Source organism: Stigmatopora argus, chromosome 12 (genome assembly GCF_051989625.1).
Source record: "Stigmatopora argus isolate UIUO_Sarg chromosome 12, RoL_Sarg_1.0, whole genome shotgun sequence".
Classification (NCBI taxonomy): Eukaryota; Metazoa; Chordata; class Actinopteri; order Syngnathiformes; family Syngnathidae; genus Stigmatopora; species Stigmatopora argus.
In genome coordinates this window covers 15,958,472-15,979,309 of record NC_135398.1, presented here as the reverse complement: position 1 = coordinate 15,979,309, position 20,838 = coordinate 15,958,472, and the positions used below count along the sequence as shown (strand labels likewise).

The following is a 20,838-nucleotide window of genomic DNA, read 5'->3' as shown; positions in this document are numbered from 1 at the left end:
CCATACCTATGCTGTCATACACATGGGACAAGCTGTTACAATACACAGCAGAAGGAGCAACACCTCAATTACCGCTGGAAATTCGGAGCTGGACAAAAGTGCCGGGAGAAGAAGCAACGCTTCTGACCAACCATTCCATCATGGGATGGGATGGAGGAGCTGTCGGCCCTTGCCAGGCCGGAAGCGGAGTCGAGAAGTTCTGCCCTGCTGCTGTTTTCTTCAGCTCCAGACTACAGAGGAGCTGTGCGGATAAGCTTGGAAGATTGACTCCGCATATTCTCTACCTCGGTCACAGTCTGCAGAAGTTCCCCATCTAGTGGAAGACTTCCTGTGTGTGGTTCCAGTTTTTGTACAACTTTACAACGTCTTTTTGAGTCTGTATCCGTTTTAGATACCGGAACCAAGATGGTGCCGTTCAAGTGGCATCCGGCGGCGGTAGCTCCGTCCACTCAGCAGCATTTAGTGATTAAATACAAACACTGGAGCTTAAATACAAACACTGAAGCTTTTTAGATATCAGAACCGGGCCCACAATTGAAATTTTATTTAGGAATATAGCCATATTTTACTCACCAAAAATCCTTTTTAACTGTATACAATATCCATCCTCCTTTCTTTCTTCCTTCTTTTCTATCGCCATCGAAGCTAATGATGAAAATCGAGCCTGTCCTGTCAGATTTCCGGCATAGTCCGTCTTGAAAATGGCTTTAAATCAACACAACAATATATTTGCTTGTGCAGCTAGCTCCAAATATAGTTTGGTAGCTCTTTGTAGTTAGCGTCAACTCCGAAGCTAGCACACACCCTTTGTGCTTGCTAGCTTCGGAGTTGACCACCCATTCTTAATCATGTCTATTTTTTTCTGGAAAAGTCCGTCTGGAAAATAGCTTTGTGATCAAATCTGCAACCAAATCCATTTGTTTTCATGCGTCGGCCATTGTGGGTGGAGTTTGCTAGTCTGGCTGCCTCACTCTGGCTTTGGCCCGCCTACTCTATAGCTAGCCAATAATAGTTGGTGAAAGCAATGACGTATCCCCAAGCCAGCAAAATGGCAATGTCTGCGAAAATGCATTGTGGGGTTGCCAACTCGAAATCTGATTGGTTAAAAGCAACAGTCTTGTTTAATGCAGCAGAGCCCGCAGAACTGATTGTGAAGGCTTTGAGGCAGATTTCTGATCCTGGCAACAAATAATGGCTGAAATGTGATTGGTTAAATGCTTCAGTATGAAAACACACATCTGGAAGCAGTGCAACCAGGGGGAAAAGCAATGAAAGGAAGCTAACAGACCATTTGGAATAATAAGTATTGATGGACAAAATATAATATATGATTCAGATATTTCTTAGGCCAGCAGAGAAGGCCTTGAAGGCCCTGACGCCACGCCACTGATATATATATATATATATATATATATATATATATATATATATATATATATATGGATATATATACACCGTATTTTCACGACTATATGGCGCACCGCATTTAAAGGCGCAGTGTCAGTAAGGAGTGCTATTTCTGTATTTGACACACAAGGTGCACCGCTCCGCATTTCACTAGTCTACCGCACCGCATTATACGGGTCTGCAGTAGAGGCTGGGGTTACGTTATGCATCCACTAGATGGTGCTGTGCTAAAGGGAATGTCAACAAAACAGTCATAAGTCAGCCAAACTTTATTAATAGATTACAAATCTATGCTTTCTGACAACTCCATTCACTCCCAACATGAATAAACAAGTTTTTTTTATTTTCTCCGAGGTTAAAGTATTAGTATTTTCGTGACACAGCAATAGCATAATAACTCATGTTGAACAGGTGGGCATCTCACCAAAGTCGTCATTAATCGAGTGAGTAATTTCTGCCTTCCTGAAAGCTCGGACCACAGTTGAAACTTCCACTGGGAATGACGACGAACATAGAATTAATGTGCTAGACCGAGCTCAACCGAAATGCAACGTCGTTTTATATATCTCAGCATTCACCACGCACCGGAAATAGAAAAAACAAATTTAAATTAACTTGGATTAATATATACAGACACACTCAAATATATGTTTAATGTAACTTTACACAAAACTGAATTCTAATTTTGTTTTTGTTTTTTTTACCTTCGTTCTGCGGGTTACCTGTTTGCCACGACTCCACCCTCACGTTCGCTATCGATGCGCTGTTTGCTGTTGTATTCCCTTCAAAATATTCCGAAAATGATGCACACAAATGTCCTCACAATAGGATAACGCACGACCACTTGCCAACGAGAAGTAGTCTTGAATGAGCGATCGCGGGAGCTAACGGGCTAAGGAAGGAAAAGCCGGAAATGCAACAGCTCAGCCTACCCACGTATTGATTGTGGGTAATTAAGTTTTATTCTGAGAAAGGGTGATCAAATCTGCTTGGTCAAAAATATACATGCAGCAGCGCTAATATTTGGTAACATGTCCCTTGGCCATTTTCACTTCAATTAGGCGCTTTTGGTAGCCATCCACAAGCTTCTGGCAAGCTTTTGGTTGAATCTTTGACCACTCCTCTTGACAGAATTGGTGCAGTTCAGTTAAATTTGATGGCTTTCTGACATGGACTTGTTTCTTCAGCATTGTCCACAAGTTCTCAATGGGGTTTAAGTCAGGACTTTGGGAAGGCCATTCAAAAACCTTAATTCTAGCCTGATTTAGCCATTCCATTACCACTTTTGATGTGTGTTTGGGGTCAATGTCCTGTTGGAACACCCAACTGCGCCCAAGACCCAATCTTCGGGCTGATGACTTTAGGTTATCTTGAGGAATTTGAAAGTAATCCTCCTTCTCCAATACCCCATTTACTCTCTGTAAAGCACCAGTTCCATTGGCAGCAAAACAACCCCACAACATAATACTACCACCACCGTGCTTGACGGTAGGCATGGTGTACTTGGGGTTAAAGGCCTCACCTTTTCTCCTCCAAACATATTGCTGGGCATTGTGGCCAAACAGCTCGATTTTTGTTTCGTCTGACCACAGAACTTTCCTCCAGAAGGTCCATGTGATCATGTGATGAGCAGCAAACTTCAGTCGAGCCTTAAGGTGCCGCTTTTGGAGCAAGGGCTTCCTTCTTGCAAGGCAGCCTCTCAGTCCATGGAGATGCAAAACACGCTTGACTGTGGACACTGACACCTGTGTTCCAGCAGCTTCCAATTCTTGGCAGATCTGCTTTTTGGTGATTCTCGGTTGAATCTTCACCCTGCTGACCAATTTTCTCTCAGCAGCAGGTGATAGCTTGCGTTTTCTTCCTGATCGTGGCAGTGACAAAACAGTGCCATGCACTTTATACTTACAAACAATTGTTTGCACTGTTCTACTGACCTGCAGCTGCTTTTAAATGGCTCCAAGTGACTTTCCTGACTTGTTCAAGTCAAAGATTTTTCAGATCCATGCTGAGCTCCTTTGACTTTCCCATTGTAGCGTTTGTGGGCGTTTGCATCCAATGAGCCCTATTTAAATGGCCTCAGAGAAGTCACCAGCCTTAGTCACTCATAATCACTCACAAGAAGTTAAGAGACCATGCTATGAAGGTCATTTCACTGACACAACTTTCTAAGTCACCAAAATTGCTCATTCGTGTTGCTGTATGTATATTTTTGACCCAGCAGATTTGATCACTTTTTCTGTTAACCCATAATAAAGTCATAAAAGAACCAAACTTCATGAATGTTTTTGTGACAAAGAACTATCTGTTCCAATCACTCTATCAGAGAAAAATCAGAGTTGTAGAAATAACTGGAAACTCAAGGGAGCCATGACATTATGTTCTTCACAAGTGTATGTAAACTTTTGACCACAACTAGATATATAGATATAGATATATACACACACATGCTGTATGGCGCTAATGGAGCAATACATTTTAAATAGGTGTGGTTTTTTTTGGCTCCATTGATCAAAAAGGTTCACGACCGATGCATTAAAATAATAATAATAATAATAATAATCTGACATAGGCCCCTGTTGTCGTTATCACAACACAAAAAGCCTACTTGTCATCACACGCAGAAACTGCGTGTGACGAAATTGATGGTGCTTCTCCATAAGCTACGTTTACTCGGCAAAAGACCTTCAGCCTCCACTTTCATTAAAACCCAAAGGAAACAAGTGCAGTGATTGCTGACACACCTTTGATATTCATATATACATTTAGAGCATGTTGGTTGATACTGATTTTTTTGTGATTTAATGACCCTTTTTTATTTATTTGTTGCTTGATTTTTGTTAATTAGAGTATTATTTACCTATTTATTTTATATTCTGTTTCTAAAGGGACTGGATAACCCTTTTCTTCCTTACTCTTAATTGACTGTAAATTTTCGTCTGCGATATTGGTGTTTTGTCTTGAATGTTATTTGTTTATTTTTCTGTTGTTATTAATTCTAACTGTATTTGGACCCACTTCTACAAGTGTTCCGATTTCCACATTCTTTTTGAGTTTACGTAATTTTTTACCCATTTGTGAAATAAACATAACTGAACTGAACTGGACTAAAACTTAACAGAATGAACAATTACTAACAAAGTGATAAACCATTGCTTGTAAACATCTTAGACATGCAATGTAACAGCAGGCATTCATTCATATATGTTACAAATTGACTAGCTTGAGTCCAATCATAATGTAAAAATTTCCAACATATACATGCACCATATCTTACATGATTCCTCAATTAGGACTGGCTAGAGCTGGTACCCGGACATTTTGTCGACGGACACTTGGTCGACGGACAGTGCGTCGACCGAACACTTCGTCGACCGGACAATTCGTCACCGGACACTTCTTTGCCAGACAGTTCGCCTAACCTTAACCACTATTAAAGAAGACAAAGGAAATTCACATATTCTTTATATTCTTTATTAAAGAAAATAAAACAGCAAAAACTCACTCGACAACACAAACACATTAACAATTGGGTGTGTGCGTACTAAATGGGCTCGTCTCTAAACACACTACACACGTTAAACGGTTCCTACGTTGAGCACTCCATTTTTAAAATAAAAGGCAATAAATAAAATTATTTTATTAAAAATGTTATTAAAAAGAAGACAAAGGAAATTGGGTTCCTCGGGGGGCACTGAGTGACTCCACTAAATTACTATTAACTGTTTGGTTTTTAATCGCGAATTGATGTGGCTACGATTCTGACTGGATGCTGATATTTGTTATGAAGTATGCCAAAAATACTGCATCTCTGACTTTGATATAGATGCACACGTTTGATTTTAAATCAAGCAATATATTGTCCTTTCAAAGAGCAAATTCTATTGACTAATTATATTAATAGGAGCGAATGGGCCTGTTTTTAAGATGGCCGACAAGCGAAGACATCTAGCTCCGTTGCCTCACAACGCGCATCGGAAATCTAGTCTGTATACACGATACCTATGGGAATACCAGTGGCGGGCCGTCAGGGCCTTCAAGGCCTTCACTGCTGGCCTAAGAAATATCTGAATCATATTATATTTTGTCCATCAATACTTATTATTCCAAATGGTCTGTTAGCTTCCTTTCATTGCTTTCCCCCCTGGTTGCACTGCTTCCAGATGTGTTTTCATATTGAAGCATTTAACCAATCACATTTCAGCCATTATTTGTTGCCAGATCAGATCTGCCTCAAAGCCTTCACAATCAGTTCTGCGGGCTCTGCTGCATTAAACTAGACTGTTGCTTTTAACCAATCAGATTTCGAGTTGGCAACCCCACAATGCTTTTTCATGTGCATTAGCATTTTGCTGGCTGGGGTATGTCATTGCTTTCAGCAACTATGATTGGCTAATAGGCAGGCCGCAGCCAGAGATCGCAAACTCCACCCACAATGGCCGACAGTGGCAAAAACAAATGGATTCTGTTGCAGATTTCTCTCACAAAGCTATTTTCCAGACAGACTTTTCCAGAAAAAAATGGACATCATTAAGAAAGGGCGGTCAACTCCGAAGCTAGCAAGCCTGTTACAGCCGGGAAAATGGTGTGTGCGTGCCACTTTCAGTGTGCTAACTTAGCTGCAACATCAAATATATTGTTGTGTTGATTTAAAACCATTGTCAACACGGACTATGCCGGAAATATGACAGGACAGGCTCGACTTTCATCATTAGCTTTGATGGCGATAGGAAAGAAGGAAGAAAGAAAGGAGGATGGATATTGTGTACAGTTAAAAAGAATTTTTGGTGAGTATAATATGGCTTTATTCCTAAATAATATTTCAATTGTGGGCCCGGTTCTGATATCTGAAAAGCTCCAGTGTTTGTATCTAAGATCCAGTGTTTGTATTTAATCACAAAATGCTGCTAGGAAGTGGATTTTACCCCATTTTACCCGTTTAATTTTTGGCGTTTCGCCATTGACGTCCATCGCTGTCTTTTCCCAGGAAATATAACCCCCCTGGCCTGGTTGTAATGTCTCAAAAGCTCCAGTATTTGTATTCAATCAATAAATGATGCTAGGAAGTGGATATTACCTCATTTTAGTGCATTTTTTGTCATTTCACATATGGACGTATCGACGTTCATCGCTGTCTTTTTACCGGGGAAATGATACTCCGGGCCCGGTTCTGATGTCTAAAAAGCTCCAGTATTTGTATTTAATAAATAAATGCTGTTTTCGGCTGGATTTTACCCCATTTTCGGGCAATGTTTGCCCGTACGCCATTGACGTTCATCGCTGTCTTTTCCCGGGAAAATCACCCCCCTGGCCTGGTTTTAATGTCTGAAAAGCTCCAGTATTTGTATTCAATCATGAAATGCTGCTAGGAAGTGGATTTTACCCCATTTTTGTGCATTAATTTATTGATTATTTTTTTATGTGTCGCAGCTGTAGCTGCAGTAGCGGTTTTATAGCCATAAAATAGTTTTTGAGGGTTGGATTGATACGTTGAAGGCGCTACCAGAAAATGCACCGACCGCCACTGGGGAATACCAAGCAAAAAAAAAACAAGACGACGAAGAATATGTGAATATCCTTTGTCTTCTTCATACCTGTCAACCTCTGCCGATAACTGCCCTTATAAATGATTATGATTCCCCTTACAAACCCCCCAAAAACCTTACAAACACCGTACGACTCGTACGGTGTTTGTAAGTTTTTTGGGGGGTTTGTAAGGGGAATCATAATCATTTATAAGGGCAGTTATCGGCAGAGGTTGACAGGTATGCTTCTTTCTAATACAATTTTTAATAAAATAATTTTATTTATTGCCTTTTATTTTAAAAACGTTCGCGAGTCCGGCGACAAGCGACAACGTCTGGCTCCGTTGCCTCACAATGCGCATTGGAAATCTAGTCTGTATACACGATACTTATGGAAATACCAAGCAAAAAAAAGAAGACGACAAAGAATATGTGAATTTCCTTTGTCTTCTTTTAAATATTTTTTTTAATAAAATAATTTTATTAATTACCTTTTATTTTGAAAATGGAGCGCTCAACGTAGGAACCGTTTAATGTGCGTAGTGTGTTTAGAGACGAGCCCATTTAGTACGCACACGCCCAAATGTTAATGTGTTTGTGTTGTCGAGCGAGTTTTTGCTGTTTTATTTTCTTTAATAAAGAATATAAAGAATATGTGAATTTCCTTTGTCTTCTATAATCGTGGTTAAGGTTAGGTGAACTGTCTGGCGACGAAGTGTCCGGTCGACGAACTGTCCGGCGACCAAACGTCCGTTCGACCAAACGTCTGTTCGACCAAACGTCCGTTTGACCAAACGTCCGTTTGACCAAACGTCCGGGCACGAAGTGTCCGTCGACCAAGTGTCCGTCCGTCCGGTCACGCTAGAGCTACACTCAGGCTGACTAGTCACAACATCTGAGTTTAACATTGTGTATTCAGTGTAAGGATACATATTTTAATACTTTAGGGACTTACTCCAGGTGCTTGGTCCATGGAGCCGGTTCGGACATCGCCATGAAAAAACAATTGGTCAGAATGGTGACCATTATGAATAAGCTGAACAAAGTGGAAAAACATTAAGGAAAGTGTACTGAGAAATATTAATTTGCACACAAAATTTCAGTTCAAATTCACAAAAGAGAAACAATGCTGTAATCCTATGGATTATATCCATTAGGACAGACAATGCATCAGTGTGTGACAATGGCATTAATACAATAAATGCAGCTTAAAGTAGGTAAACCACATTTACAGTATCAGACTAAGGGCCTGGTAGAATTTTCTTACTGATGAGTTTATCCAACAAAAAGAAAATCTGCGAACTGACCAACTACAATGGTGAAATAATATTCTGTACACATATTTAGGATTTTGTCATTGACAGCATAAAGGGGATGTATTTGAAAGACAACCTTTTATTTTGTGTCTGATAAATAATGAGCAGCTGTCCTATGATGCAAAATCTTGCTCTTTTTTCATTTCAGAGATTATAAAAAGGATCTCATAGGGGATTTGGTTTGTGATGCCATGACTATTACAAAGCTGTATCAAAAATATGTAATTTGGGCAGGGGATAACATTCTGTAAAATTCAAAGAAAAGTTTGAATTATTAATAAATATTTGAAGTGATGATGGCTCCTTCACATTTTATTGCATTGATGTTTTTATATGGTATTTTGAAGGTATTATTCCACTGTAAATTTATCGTATCAAGTTCACAATAGTAGGAATATAAAAATAAATAGTATCGTAAATAGTAATGAATCACATTTACAAACATTCAACAATAGACAGTGTATGACTGCAATGCAATGCATTTTTATCCCAAATATCACAAAACTCAAAGGATATGCATGTACTAAAACTTTGATGGCCATTGATCTGATGAAGTGGAAGGGGCTGAATATGTAAAGCGCAGAAGTGGCACTGAATCTGAAGATAGCCTTGCCTTTGTTAAGTACTATAAAAGTCTGTGGAGGATACAAGAGACAAAAACATGATTAATTGTTTTGTAAACGTATGTTAACATGAGACAAAAAAATCTAGATGTGACCACAGCAAAATTAGTCACCACAACCCACTTTTCAAAACTGAGGCTCAGGTATGATTAAAAAGAGTACATTTTGAATATTCAAATCACATATCTGCTACTATTTTGCATATTATTACAAAGAATTCATAACTTTAGCTTTGGTGGGCTGTGCCTGCATCTTGAAGTTTCTAAAATCAGGACAATATGAAATTTTTCCAAAAATTGTTTTACAACAACCCTTCACTTGTCCTGAGCAACCAGCATGTAAGTATTTCTGGACAACCAACAAATGTGGTACAAATTCTGAGAACACACTGAGAAACAATTTATTCTATACTTTTCAGCCATGAAATAATTACTTGACTGTATTGTCATTTTACTTTCTTTGCCAGTGTCATTGAAGCTCATCAACAACCATAGGCCTTGATTAATGGATTAATTTCCAAACATGAACCCATTGTTTTGATTCTATTTTACCATCGCCAGAATTTTTTCCAAGTTGACCAGAACTATCATCATTTTAAAAAGTCTCTTTGCCACACCTTCATGTCTATTGATGTCACACCTAAATGGGAACCAGCTATATTCCACTGGCATGAATTGCATCTTAATCAATCTGTTTTTTTTAACGTGTGCATACGTAGAAATCTCTGTACGTATTCATTAGAACTAAGAAAAATTGCTTTTCCACCAGACTCTGTATCCCACAATCCAAGAATATATCAATCAGACGTAAAGTAGTGTTAAGTCTAGTATGTCCATAAACTTCCGCCTCGAGTAATTATACTTCCAAGAAAACAAGCAGGATGCTAGGAAAAATAATGGAGGCAACTCCAAAGCAAAGCAGCCTGAAACCTTTGCCCAACAGATGTTGCATTTATTTAAATATTTTGTCATCTGTGGCTAATCCATAAGCAGCACATTAATGGCTCAAATCTGCCAACAAAGCAAATCAAAATATGAAAATTGGAGGGTGAGATAACAGCTTACACTCTACTACTCAATGTTTTGATCTCCGAAATATATATCTGAAAAAGGTTATTTTTGACAAGATTATTAACATAATTATTCATTTTTGTTTACATCTGGCTTCATTTCATCAAATATTTAAAATCGCCATGCATTGTAGGAAGATTATTCACAAGTTTGGTATGGAAACAGATGGGTCGAAGGGTTGATTACTACATAACATCCAAAATTAACAAATCAATGACCACATATCTACAAGTTCTAATGTAAATATTTCCTATCATTATACTTCTTATTTCAATTTGAGGGTTTTTAATGTGTTAATGGTTAAGTTGTACAGGCAGACCTATGAAAATTTGAATTTGGACATTAAAATAAGTTCCTTAGCATTCTGAAGTGCAATGTTATTTTTTTTACACTGGTATATTTGCAACATATTATACTTACTCTCTTGTTCTTGAAATAAAATGGGTCGATGTCTTCAAGTGGCACCCCAACAAGCTCTGATGGGATGTCCCCATATATGCGGGGCAGCTGCTTGCCTGCCTCCAAGTCGGCCCTGGGTTTGGATGACTCCACATTCCTGTGAGTCTCCCTGCAAACCTTGGCATTCTTGGCCTGCTTCCCTGCAATCCGCTGCTCCAGAGCAGCCAAGGATTCACGGGTAAACAGACGCAAGGCATCAGGACCCGTTGGTAACAGCATGGCTGCCATCTTTTCATCCTGATTCTTCTGTACTAGAGTTTACTTACAGCTAGAGTTGGGTAGGAGGAGTGGAGATATAGTGACATTAAGTGAAAGTGCAATAACAGTTTAGGTAATTAAAAGAGACAAAATGACAGGTTTGGGGTGGACATGTTAACTGCAGGCATTACATTCCTAGTGTGATGAATTATACTGTATTTTTTATAGAAAGAATGCTTTGGGATGTATTTAATTTTTTTCTGTTCTTAAAAGTCACTGATATACTGTAAGTAATTGGTCAGTGATAGAATCAGACTGTTTAAAATGGTCGCCCATTTTTATTAAACTAGATTTAATGTCAGCAGGCTGAGATAATGAGGCATACAAAATTATGTCTAAATAGCCCTAATATTATACCTTAAAGAAACATGTTTTTTGGAAATACTTCTAACACAATCTTCAATAAATAAGCCTAAATTTCTCCATTTAAAAAGTAATATTAGCCTGCAAAAGTTATTTTGATACTATTTTGATTTCTCCTACAATGGATGTCCCACCATCCATCAGTCAGCTAATTAGAAGATCAGTTCTATGTTAGCATCCAGGTTGCTAGAGCTCAGTAACCTGTGGGCTACATAAACAAAGGCTGCTATAACTTTTAGAAATAGTCCTGATCTTTACGTCTTCCACTAGAGCAGTGCTTCTAAGAAGAAGAAAACACCTCGCCTCCCCTGAGGTGGAATCATAGTTAGTAGTGTCAACAAATTTCTACAGGTTCTCAGTAAACCTAAAACCGTATTTCCTTCATCAAGTCGCCTGCCACACATTGCAAGCTTTTGAGTGAAAGCTGATCTTGTGTGTGACCTGAAAGAGGTGTTGATCTTTCCCCTGAAGTTGTAGATTTAACTCATTGAGCTTTCTAAATATGTCAGTCAGGTAGGGCAGTTTCATCAAAATGTTCTCATCAATAAACGTTCTTGCAACTTCTTGCTTGTTGCTCGTGCTCCAAAAACATTCTTATCTCCTCTTTGAGCTCAAAACCTCAGGACAACACTTTTCCTCGTGACAGCCACCTTGCCTCACTGTGAAACAGCGCAGCTTGGTGTGCAGCTCCCATCTCCTCACAGATAGCAGAGGAGATTCTTTTTTAGTGGTCTGGTGTTTATAAAAGTGACTACACCTAAAGTGTCAGTTATAACCTCACTTAATTCAGAGGGAAGGTGCCTTGATACCAGTGCTTCTCTGTGTATAACACAGTGTGTCCACTCAGCATTAGGTGAGGACCTCTTGATGAGAGTCAAAATTATTTTTCTCATTCCTGCCATGGTCTGTGGATCATCACTGCAAACACCATTGTAGTTCTCCCAGTTTAGCCCATTCTCAGTCAGGAAGCAGTCTAGCATTTTGAAGAGCTCTTCAGCTGTGGCTCTGTCTCTGACATATTTACAAAAAAGTAGATGCTCGCACAGGAAATGTGTCATGTCGAAACTTACATAAACAAACAAAATAAACAAACAGTCTTTGTTGCTGTCAATTGCTTCATCAAATTGTAAGACAAGACGTTTGTCTTTGAGTTTATCTAACAGCTGTTCTTTAAGATCGTCAACAATGTCATTTATACGTCTAGCAACAGTGTCATTGGACAGAGTGATAGTTTGTATTTTTGCAGCAGGGTTAGGGGGTTAGACTACAGACTACACCCTAGATTGGTCGGCACTCAGTCGTAGAGCACACAGCGAGACTGACGTGCTTTGGAATCATAATCACACTGGCATCAGTGGGAATCGAGCATGCATCTTCCAACAACCAAGTCAGAAGAGTGAACCACCAGGCAGCACTGATGTCCATGAATGCTCATTAAAGAGTTCCAAATTGTCTGTCAACTTCCTTTCATTGCTCTTCCCCTGGTTGCATTGCTTCCAGATTGTGCTTTCATATTTAGGCATTTAACCAATCACATTTCAGCCATTATTTGTTGACTCAAAGCCTTCACAATCAGTTCTGCGGGCTCTGCTGCATTAAACAAGACTGTTGCTTTTAACCAATCAGATTTCGAGTTGGCAACCCCACAATGCTTTTTCGCAGGCATTGCCATTTTGCTGGCTTGGGGATACGTCATTGCTTTCACCTGTTAGCATTGGGCCATGATATCGTACCCCCAAAGCTGCGCATTAGTTTTCTGTTTTAGAGGATTTACTGGTGTATAATATCTTATTAGCAGGAATGTTTCAGTTTAGAAGGAACTTGCAAATATGGGGTTGTTTTCCACGGCTAGCTAGTCTTGGCAATTAAATTATTATCACTCAGGTGTTGACAATAATGATAGGATCCTTCTCATGGTATCTGGCATCAAGGCAAGAGCTGGAACGTCCCACGGTCCACCCCATCTCAAGCTTGAAACAACCAGAGCTCCAAAAGAAGAATTATGAGTCTTAAGATACAATGTTGAATTTGGAGAACAAAGGAGAGGTGTTGAGAAGCAGCTACAAAAATTAGGAATTAAAATACAACTGTGAATACATACATGATTTACAATATAATACTAAAAACAAGATACATGATCAGTGTGAGTAAAGTCAAAACTGTTATAGAATAGTAAAAGTATAAATTTTAATACAAATAGGGCCCTGAGCATAAATTAAATGTCAGTAAAACAGTTGCTTTAACAATCAGAATTCAAGTTGGCAACACAAAAGCCTTCGAGCAGGCGTACGAAAACATGAGCGTTTCCACATCCCATGATTGTATAGTGAGAGCGTGTACCAGCCAGAGCTAGAAAATTGTGAGCTCCAAAAGCAAATATATTGTTGTGTTTATTTAATAGTTGTTTTGTCAACCGTCAATGGCTGAGGGAGGAGAAGAAATGGATTTGGTGCTAGGGCAGGTTTGACTTTCAGCAGTGTCTTCGATGGCAATATAGAGAAAAGGATGATGATGGAACTGATGTGCATGGATAATCTGTACAACCGAGCAGTTGAAATCTTCTTGAGGAGGATGAATTGTGTGTAAAAAGTTTTTGGGTGAGTAAAATCGTTTTACATTTTACTAAAATGTGGCTATATTGCTAAATAATATTGCAATTTTATTAGATTATTATTGATGATTTGTTGCGTGTTGCAGCTGTAGCTGCCGTAAAGGTTTTATAGCCATAAAATAGTTATTAAGGGTTGTGATGAATCAGATGGAACACTACTGAAGTCCTAGGTGTTAAATGCACGGTCTGCCGCTGGGTTGTAGCCATATTAGTTTTAGAATCTCTGGATCTGCCTCCCAGTGTAAAAAAAAGTTCACACAAAGCATTTACTGAAAGCAAGTGCTGTCATCGCCTGTTTGCAGACTTTAACAGATGAATTAAAAATGGAAAACAATTTTTGATTTTTTTTTTACTGGCGCCACCTGATGGGTTAGTAGTTCACCTGCCTGACTTTGGTGAGGTAAAGTGTAAGATCGATTCCCGTTTGATGGTGATATGATTGTGAATGTGACTGACTGGCGACCTTTCCAAGGTGTAGTCTGCCTTTCGCCCAAACTCAGCTGGGATAGGCTCCAGCAATCCCCACAACCCTTGCAAGGATGGGCAGTAAGGATGATGAAATAACAAACTACTGCAAAATCCTTTTAGGAATTATAGCTATCCCTTTTTCATAATTTTCCTGGGCCTGCAACTTTCACTCTGAGGGCATTTAACCTATGTATGTTGTGTTGACATGTTTGCATATTATTTCTTCTTGAATTTTAAAAAATCTATAAAACTGTGTACAGAAATTCACTCAAAAATGTACATCTCGGTATACTGTATTGCTTTGAGTAGCAGCAAGAGGGTGGGAGTTGCACTGTGATCCTTCAACCACTTCGGGACTTCAACATTCGCGGCTTGAGTACATCGGTTTTTTTTTATCTTAACTATAAAAAAAGTTCATAAAAATGTCAAAATCCAAGCTGAAACTCGCAAGCGGAAGACAGGAGATGAAAAATGGCGGAAGTCAGGGCACCACTTCTTTGGTGCTGAAATGGGTGGCACTCAGTACAGAAGAAGAGGATAGAAAATTTCACTGTAGAAGAATGATGCGCCGATAATATAAACAGCCTAGAAAGATGTTGTGCCTTTTCGTCAGATTACATTGCATAGATTCTGCATCACGCACAGAAAGACTATGCTGAGCCTTTTCCAGCATTGTATGTATTTTTGATTCGGCGTTGAAGATGCCTCCTTCGTCATCTAATGAATCATAAATGAATGGACTGTTGGTTACATCAAGAAGGAAGAATGAACATTCGATAACCACGAGGAATAAAATCATCGTTAAGATGGAGAATGCCCTATTGGAAGAAGATTCCTCTGGATACCAACCTGATTAAACCTAAAGCCAAGACCTTTTACAATAGCTTAGCTCCTGACGAAGACAATGAAGATGAACGTCAGTCTCGTTCCAGTGCTGCGAGTGAGCCTCCTCGGCAGACCGGAAGGTCAAGAAAGAGTTCCGTTACATAATTTAAGAGAATCGTTGGTTATCTTCCAAAGCAAGTTTTTAAACAGGGATGAGACTAGCTTTTATTGGAGGAGGATCCCTTCACGGAGATTCTTATTTAAAGATTATCTGAAGAGGCCAGGGTTTACACGGATTGCCTGACCCTCAGCATGTGTGGGGATTCTGCTGGCTGGCTTCATGGTAAAGCCAGCCTTAATCTACAAGTTCGACCGTACTCATGCTTTAAAAAACAAGAACAAAGTCTTGCTTCCTGTCTTCTGGATGAGCAACCAGAAAGCCTGGATCACGATAGCATTCACAAAGGACTGGTTCTCAAACGGTTTCATCCCGAACACAAAGCTGTACCTCGCTGAAAGTGTTAGGGTTAGTTGGTTTTGTTCTAGCTTTTTCCCTGTGTGTCCTGTCTGTGTGCTTTTTGCCTCTTCTGTCCCTCCGGACGTCCCTTCCTCTTGTAACCAGCTACGTGTACTTTGTGATCAACCCTTGTATGTCTATTTAAACCCCATGTGTTTGTTAGTCATTGTCGGATCATCTGCTATGTTTGCTTCAGGACACGTTGCCATGCATGCTTCAGGTCCCATGTTCCTCGTTTCCCCATGTTTACCATGTCAGGTTTGATTTTGTTATTTATTGCCAAGTCCTTGTTATTTTCCGAATAATCCTGCCTCAGTTATTAAAGTTGGTGAGAGCACTCCTTCGACGTCCATGGCCTGCTTCCCTGCATTTGGGTCCTATTCTACATTCTACATTCCACACCACGATGGCGGTGATCCTCTTTGTGAGGGCCCCGACAGTGGCGATCCTATTGGTGAGGGCCCCGACAGTCGCGATCCTCTTGGTGAGGGCCCCGACAGTTGCGATCCTTTTGGTGAGGGCCCCGACAGTGGCGGCGGCAACTCTGAGGCTGAGGGTGGCGTCCCTCTCGGCGAGGACTTTAAGGCCGAGGGTAGGGACCCTCTCGGCGGCAACTCTGAGGCCGAGGGCGGCTTCCCTCTTGGCAAGGACTTTGAGGCCGAGGGTAGGGACCCTCTCGGCGGCAACTCTGAGTCCGAGAGCGGCGGCAACTCTGAGGCCGAGAGCGATGGCAACTCTGAGGCCGAGAGCGGCGTCCCTCTCGGCGAGGACTTTAAGGCCGAGGGTAGGGACCCTCTCGGCGGCAACTCTGAGGCCGAGGGCGGCGTCCCTCTTGGCAAGGACTTTGAGGCCAAGGGTAGGGACCCTCTCGGCGGCAACTCTGAGTCCGAGAGTGGCGGCAACTCTGAGGCCAAGAGCGGTGGCAACTCTGAGGCCGAGAGCGGCGTCCCTCTCGGCGAGGACTTTAAGGCCGAGGACAGAGACCCTCTTGGCGAGGACTTTGAGGCTGAGGGCGGAGACCCTCTCCGGGCTAGGACTCCTCAGTTATTAAAGTTGGTGAGAGCACTCCTTCCACATCCATTGCCTGCTACCCTGCATTTGGGTCCTATTCTACATTCCACGCTCAATGTCGCACCCAAAACGTAACAGAAAGGGCCTCAAAGTTTGGACTCATACTCCCATTCACCTGTTTTTGGGGGGATTTATATCAAGCGGAGAGGAACTGTTTTTGCTGTGAGTACAGTATTTAAAGTATGTACAATTTTATATACCGTATTTTCACGACTATATGGCACACCACATTTAAAGGCGCAGTGTCAGTAACAAGTGCTATTTCTGTATTTGACACACAAACAGGACACACTGCTTTTAAAGGCACAGCCAGGCATGGCAAAACATACACCAGCTTAAACATACGGACACACGCTAAAAATACATTTTTAAAAAGGCAACGGAAGCAAAACTGAGTTCCGTTGTACTTTATTTAGCCATTTTACAATGTACTCACGTCATCATCACCCACAAATCCATCAAAGTCCTCATTTTCTGTGTCCGAATTGAACAATTGTCCAAATTAGTCATCGAAAACGCTGAGTTTTATACGTTCGTCCAGGCGGCCACAATCCATTCGCAAATAGTAGCTAGCGTAACTAGCCCGGCACTGCCTTTAACAACAGTGCAAGCAGACACGTTCGTCCAGGCGGCCACAATCCATTCGCAAATAGTGGCGTAACTAACCCGGCGCTTTAGTTAAGCCTCCGGGAATGACGGCAAGCTCAGAGTTCATTTTCGTGACTTGGTTTTTCACCGCTGCTTCGGGGGGCCTTAGAAATCAAACCGAAATAGTTTTGCAATAAACACATGTCCACACTATATACGGGTACCTTGTAGGGGCGTGCCTTTAGCGTCTGACTCCACCCACATCCGCCTTCTCTCTATATAAGAAGCGTGTCGGCAAGAAGTGTTCTCAGTCAGGCTTTAGAGCTTACACACGGCGCTCCGCATTATAAGGCGCCCTGTCTATTTTGGAGAAAATTTAAGACTTTTTAGTGCGCCTTATAGTCGTGAAAATACGGTATATAGATTATATTTAGATATTAATACATTACTGTATTTTCATATACTTATAACTGTAGCATTTGATAAATATACTTCATGATAATTGTGCTTGTGTACTTGTATTTTAGGATAGATTGGATAGATTATCGTGGCCAAGTCTGGTCAACAATATTTGCGATATTCGAGGGATTACTGGAGTCCTAATGCCCATCCACACTCATCCATTTTCTCCCGCTTATCCAAGGTAAGGTCGCTGGGGCAGCAAAAGCTAGATATTTTCATTCTATTGACTGGGATCATCTCATCTCATTTTCTGAACCGCTTTATCCTCATTAGGGTCGTGGGGGGTGCTGGAGCCAATCCCAGCTGTCTCCGGGCCAGAGGCGGGGGACACCCTGAATCGGTGGCCAGCCGATCGCAGGGCACAATGAGACGGACAACCACGCACACTCACACCCATACCTAGGGGCAATTTAGAGTGTCCAATCAGCCTACCATGCATGCCTTTGGAATGTGGGAGGAAACCCAGGCAGGCCCGGGGAGAACATGCAAACTCCACAAAGATGGAAATGACCTGGATTTGAACCCAGGACCCCAGAGCTGTGAGGCCGACACACTAACCACTCGGGCTGCGTGACTGAGACCCAACACAATAAAACTCATTGACATAAAAAAATATGGACATTCAACAAATCTTTTTTTTCCAGTCATGATTTGTGATTCCTTAAAAAGAAAAATTATACTGGCACACTACTTAACAGGTATTCTCATTGCCTGCTAATCTAATCGGAAATAAAATGGTGTGTGGTTCTAAAAGAGGGTGGATACAGGGAAAATCTGAAAGATTCCTTAAGTAAAACCTGGTTAGATCTAGAGACTCAGTTGCCAGAGTAACAGAAATTGAGTTTTACTTACTTTGTGTAACATGCTTGAGTTTTCTGTCTTTCTCAGATGCTGATTAGTTCTCTTCGTGTTAACTGGAAAGCCTGAATTTCCCTTAATGCAGGATTACTTGACACCACCTTTTCATTAAAGTTGCTGTATGTGGACGTTAAAAATCATCACGACAAATGGCAATGAAATGGTTGATATTGAGTCATTTTAAATACGGGCTTCGCTCTGACCAACCAACTGATGACCTACTTAAAATAATCAAAACCTCTCAGGATAATTGCAGTAGTTACGTGCTGTCAGTCGGGTAAAAAAAATAGAATAACAAAAAGACCAAAGTTAAACTCATGACTAAAGTTCAATTTAAAAAAAATCTATAAATGCAATTCACTGTTAAACTTAAAAACTGTCTTTTATCGTAGTCATGCAGTTATGTTTGAGGAAATATAAAATGAAAAGCTGGATACAAAGTACATAACATTAAAACATTTCCACACACCTTACCATTCAGCATTAGTCAATTTCCGAACCGCTTATTCTCACAAGGGTCGCGGGGTGTGCTGGAACCCACCCCATGGGCACCAGGCGCAGGACACCCCGCATTGGTGGCCAGCCAATCGCACAAGGAGACAGAAAATCATTCACACTCACACCTAGGGTCAATTTAGAGTGTTCAACCAGCCTACCATTCATGTTTTTGGGATGTGGGGAGAAAGAGGAGTACCCGGAGAAACCCCACGCATGCCTGGTGAGAACATGCAAACTCGACACTGTGAGGAATGATCTGTGATCGAACCCTTGACCCCAAAACTGTGAGGCCAACGCGCTAACCACTCGTCGTTCGGGCCACCCTGGCATAAGTGATTTCCCCGAAATGAAAGTTCCTGTTTGCTATGGGTCAGCACCCATACAGCATTATATGCAGATGATTCCTTCATTGAATGCAAATCATATATTGCTGACTGACGTTGAAATATACTGTACATTCTCTCTTGTTCTCTCATAACAGTAAAGTATGCAGGTTATGCTTGCATATCATTCCGTTAATATTCAGGTAAAGATTTTTTTAGTCGATTTATGTTTAAAAATCGCATATTACTGGGAATTGTTTAGAACAATATCACATAGTTGAATAATGTATATTGTGTTATTATGAAATTTGTTTTTATATTTATTATAGGACGAACAGTATACTTGGAAAAAAAAGCATAAAAAGGCAGAACAGCATTTAACTTACCAATGAAATTCTGATACATGAAGCATTATTTTCATAGTTAAATCGTACGGGTTCCAGAAGAAGTAGGAGCCGAACCCCCCGTGAAAAATCCATGCCTTCTTTTTCAGGGTTTATTCTGCTTCATGCGGCACCAAAACTCCAGAAAACAGGGTAGAAGAGTGTTTCTCAATCCTCAATTGCGCGGCCAAAAGTTCTAGACTGCCGGTCCACTAATCACATGATAAACATAGTTAAACCGGTCACGTGCACAATGTCCATCTTTTCATGTTCACTGTCAACATCCAACATCGTTAAGATCACAGAAGTTTAAGAATGTCTTACCACTAAACGTGTGCAGGACGTGCCGTTGTATGATGGCCTAGGGCGTGGGTGGCAGGGACCCCAGGGAGGAGGGTCCTGCCTGCTGGGACACAGAGGATTAATTATATACTGCGTCTATAGGCAGCCTAGTGATTACAATTCGTGGTCCCAATGACAGCGCACTGGCCCCGGGGCCATAGAGAATCATTTATGTTACAGTCTTGACCTGGGACGTCAAAAGTATTAAACACATGAGCTCCGTCTCTGTGCCCCGCGGTGTCACAATCGAACTTGGGAAATGACATACACTGAGGAAAAAGCTCTCAAAAACTGTCAATACTACTGTGTATATTCTGAGGCGCAGCCTCACTGCGCGCTCTAGCGGACAAACAAGGAAACATTACATGGCTGCCCAGTTATGGAACATAACAATAATAATAATAATAATAATAATAATAATAATAATAATAATAATAATAATAATAATAATAATATAAATAATAATAATAATAACAACAACAATAATAATAATAATCGGACATAGGAGAAAAACGCTTGCTTCACAGGGGTCGGGAACCTTTGTGATGGAAAAAGCCATAAACAATTCATATTTTTTAAATGTTAATCCTTGAAAGCCATGTTCCTAATTTAAAAGTCAACATTTCATGAAAATGTGTGCCTTTTTTAGTCATTTCACCACTTTTAAAGTATAAAAAGTCTCTGAATTCTTTTGACAACATTGTTACGTTGTTGCTAATCAATGAGTATCAATGAGAATATCCATGAAGAAGAGTATATAATGGAAAAAATGATTATAAGGCGCTGGAGGTAATATCAATGCCATAATACCAACGTAACACTCCTATTATAAAACATTTATCGTAGACCAAGATTTGTGCAAATTCTAATTTTC

At 40.5% G+C, this 20,838-nt stretch overlaps 1 protein-coding gene across 1 annotated transcript in view; it reads right to left on the bottom strand.

The window, feature by feature from the left end:
* LOC144086196 (sodium channel protein type 2 subunit alpha-like) overlaps positions 1–19,938 on the bottom strand; it is an 86,916-nt gene extending 66,978 nt beyond the window's left edge. The window contains 4 exon segments of the mRNA XM_077616040.1: positions 7,885–7,975; positions 8,763–8,880; positions 10,359–10,665; positions 19,626–19,938. Coding sequence (XP_077472166.1) covers positions 7,885–7,975; positions 8,763–8,880; positions 10,359–10,625 — 476 coding nt within the window. The 5' untranslated portion in view covers positions 10,626–10,665; positions 19,626–19,938.
* Between the last annotated feature and the right edge of the window lie 900 nt (positions 19,939–20,838).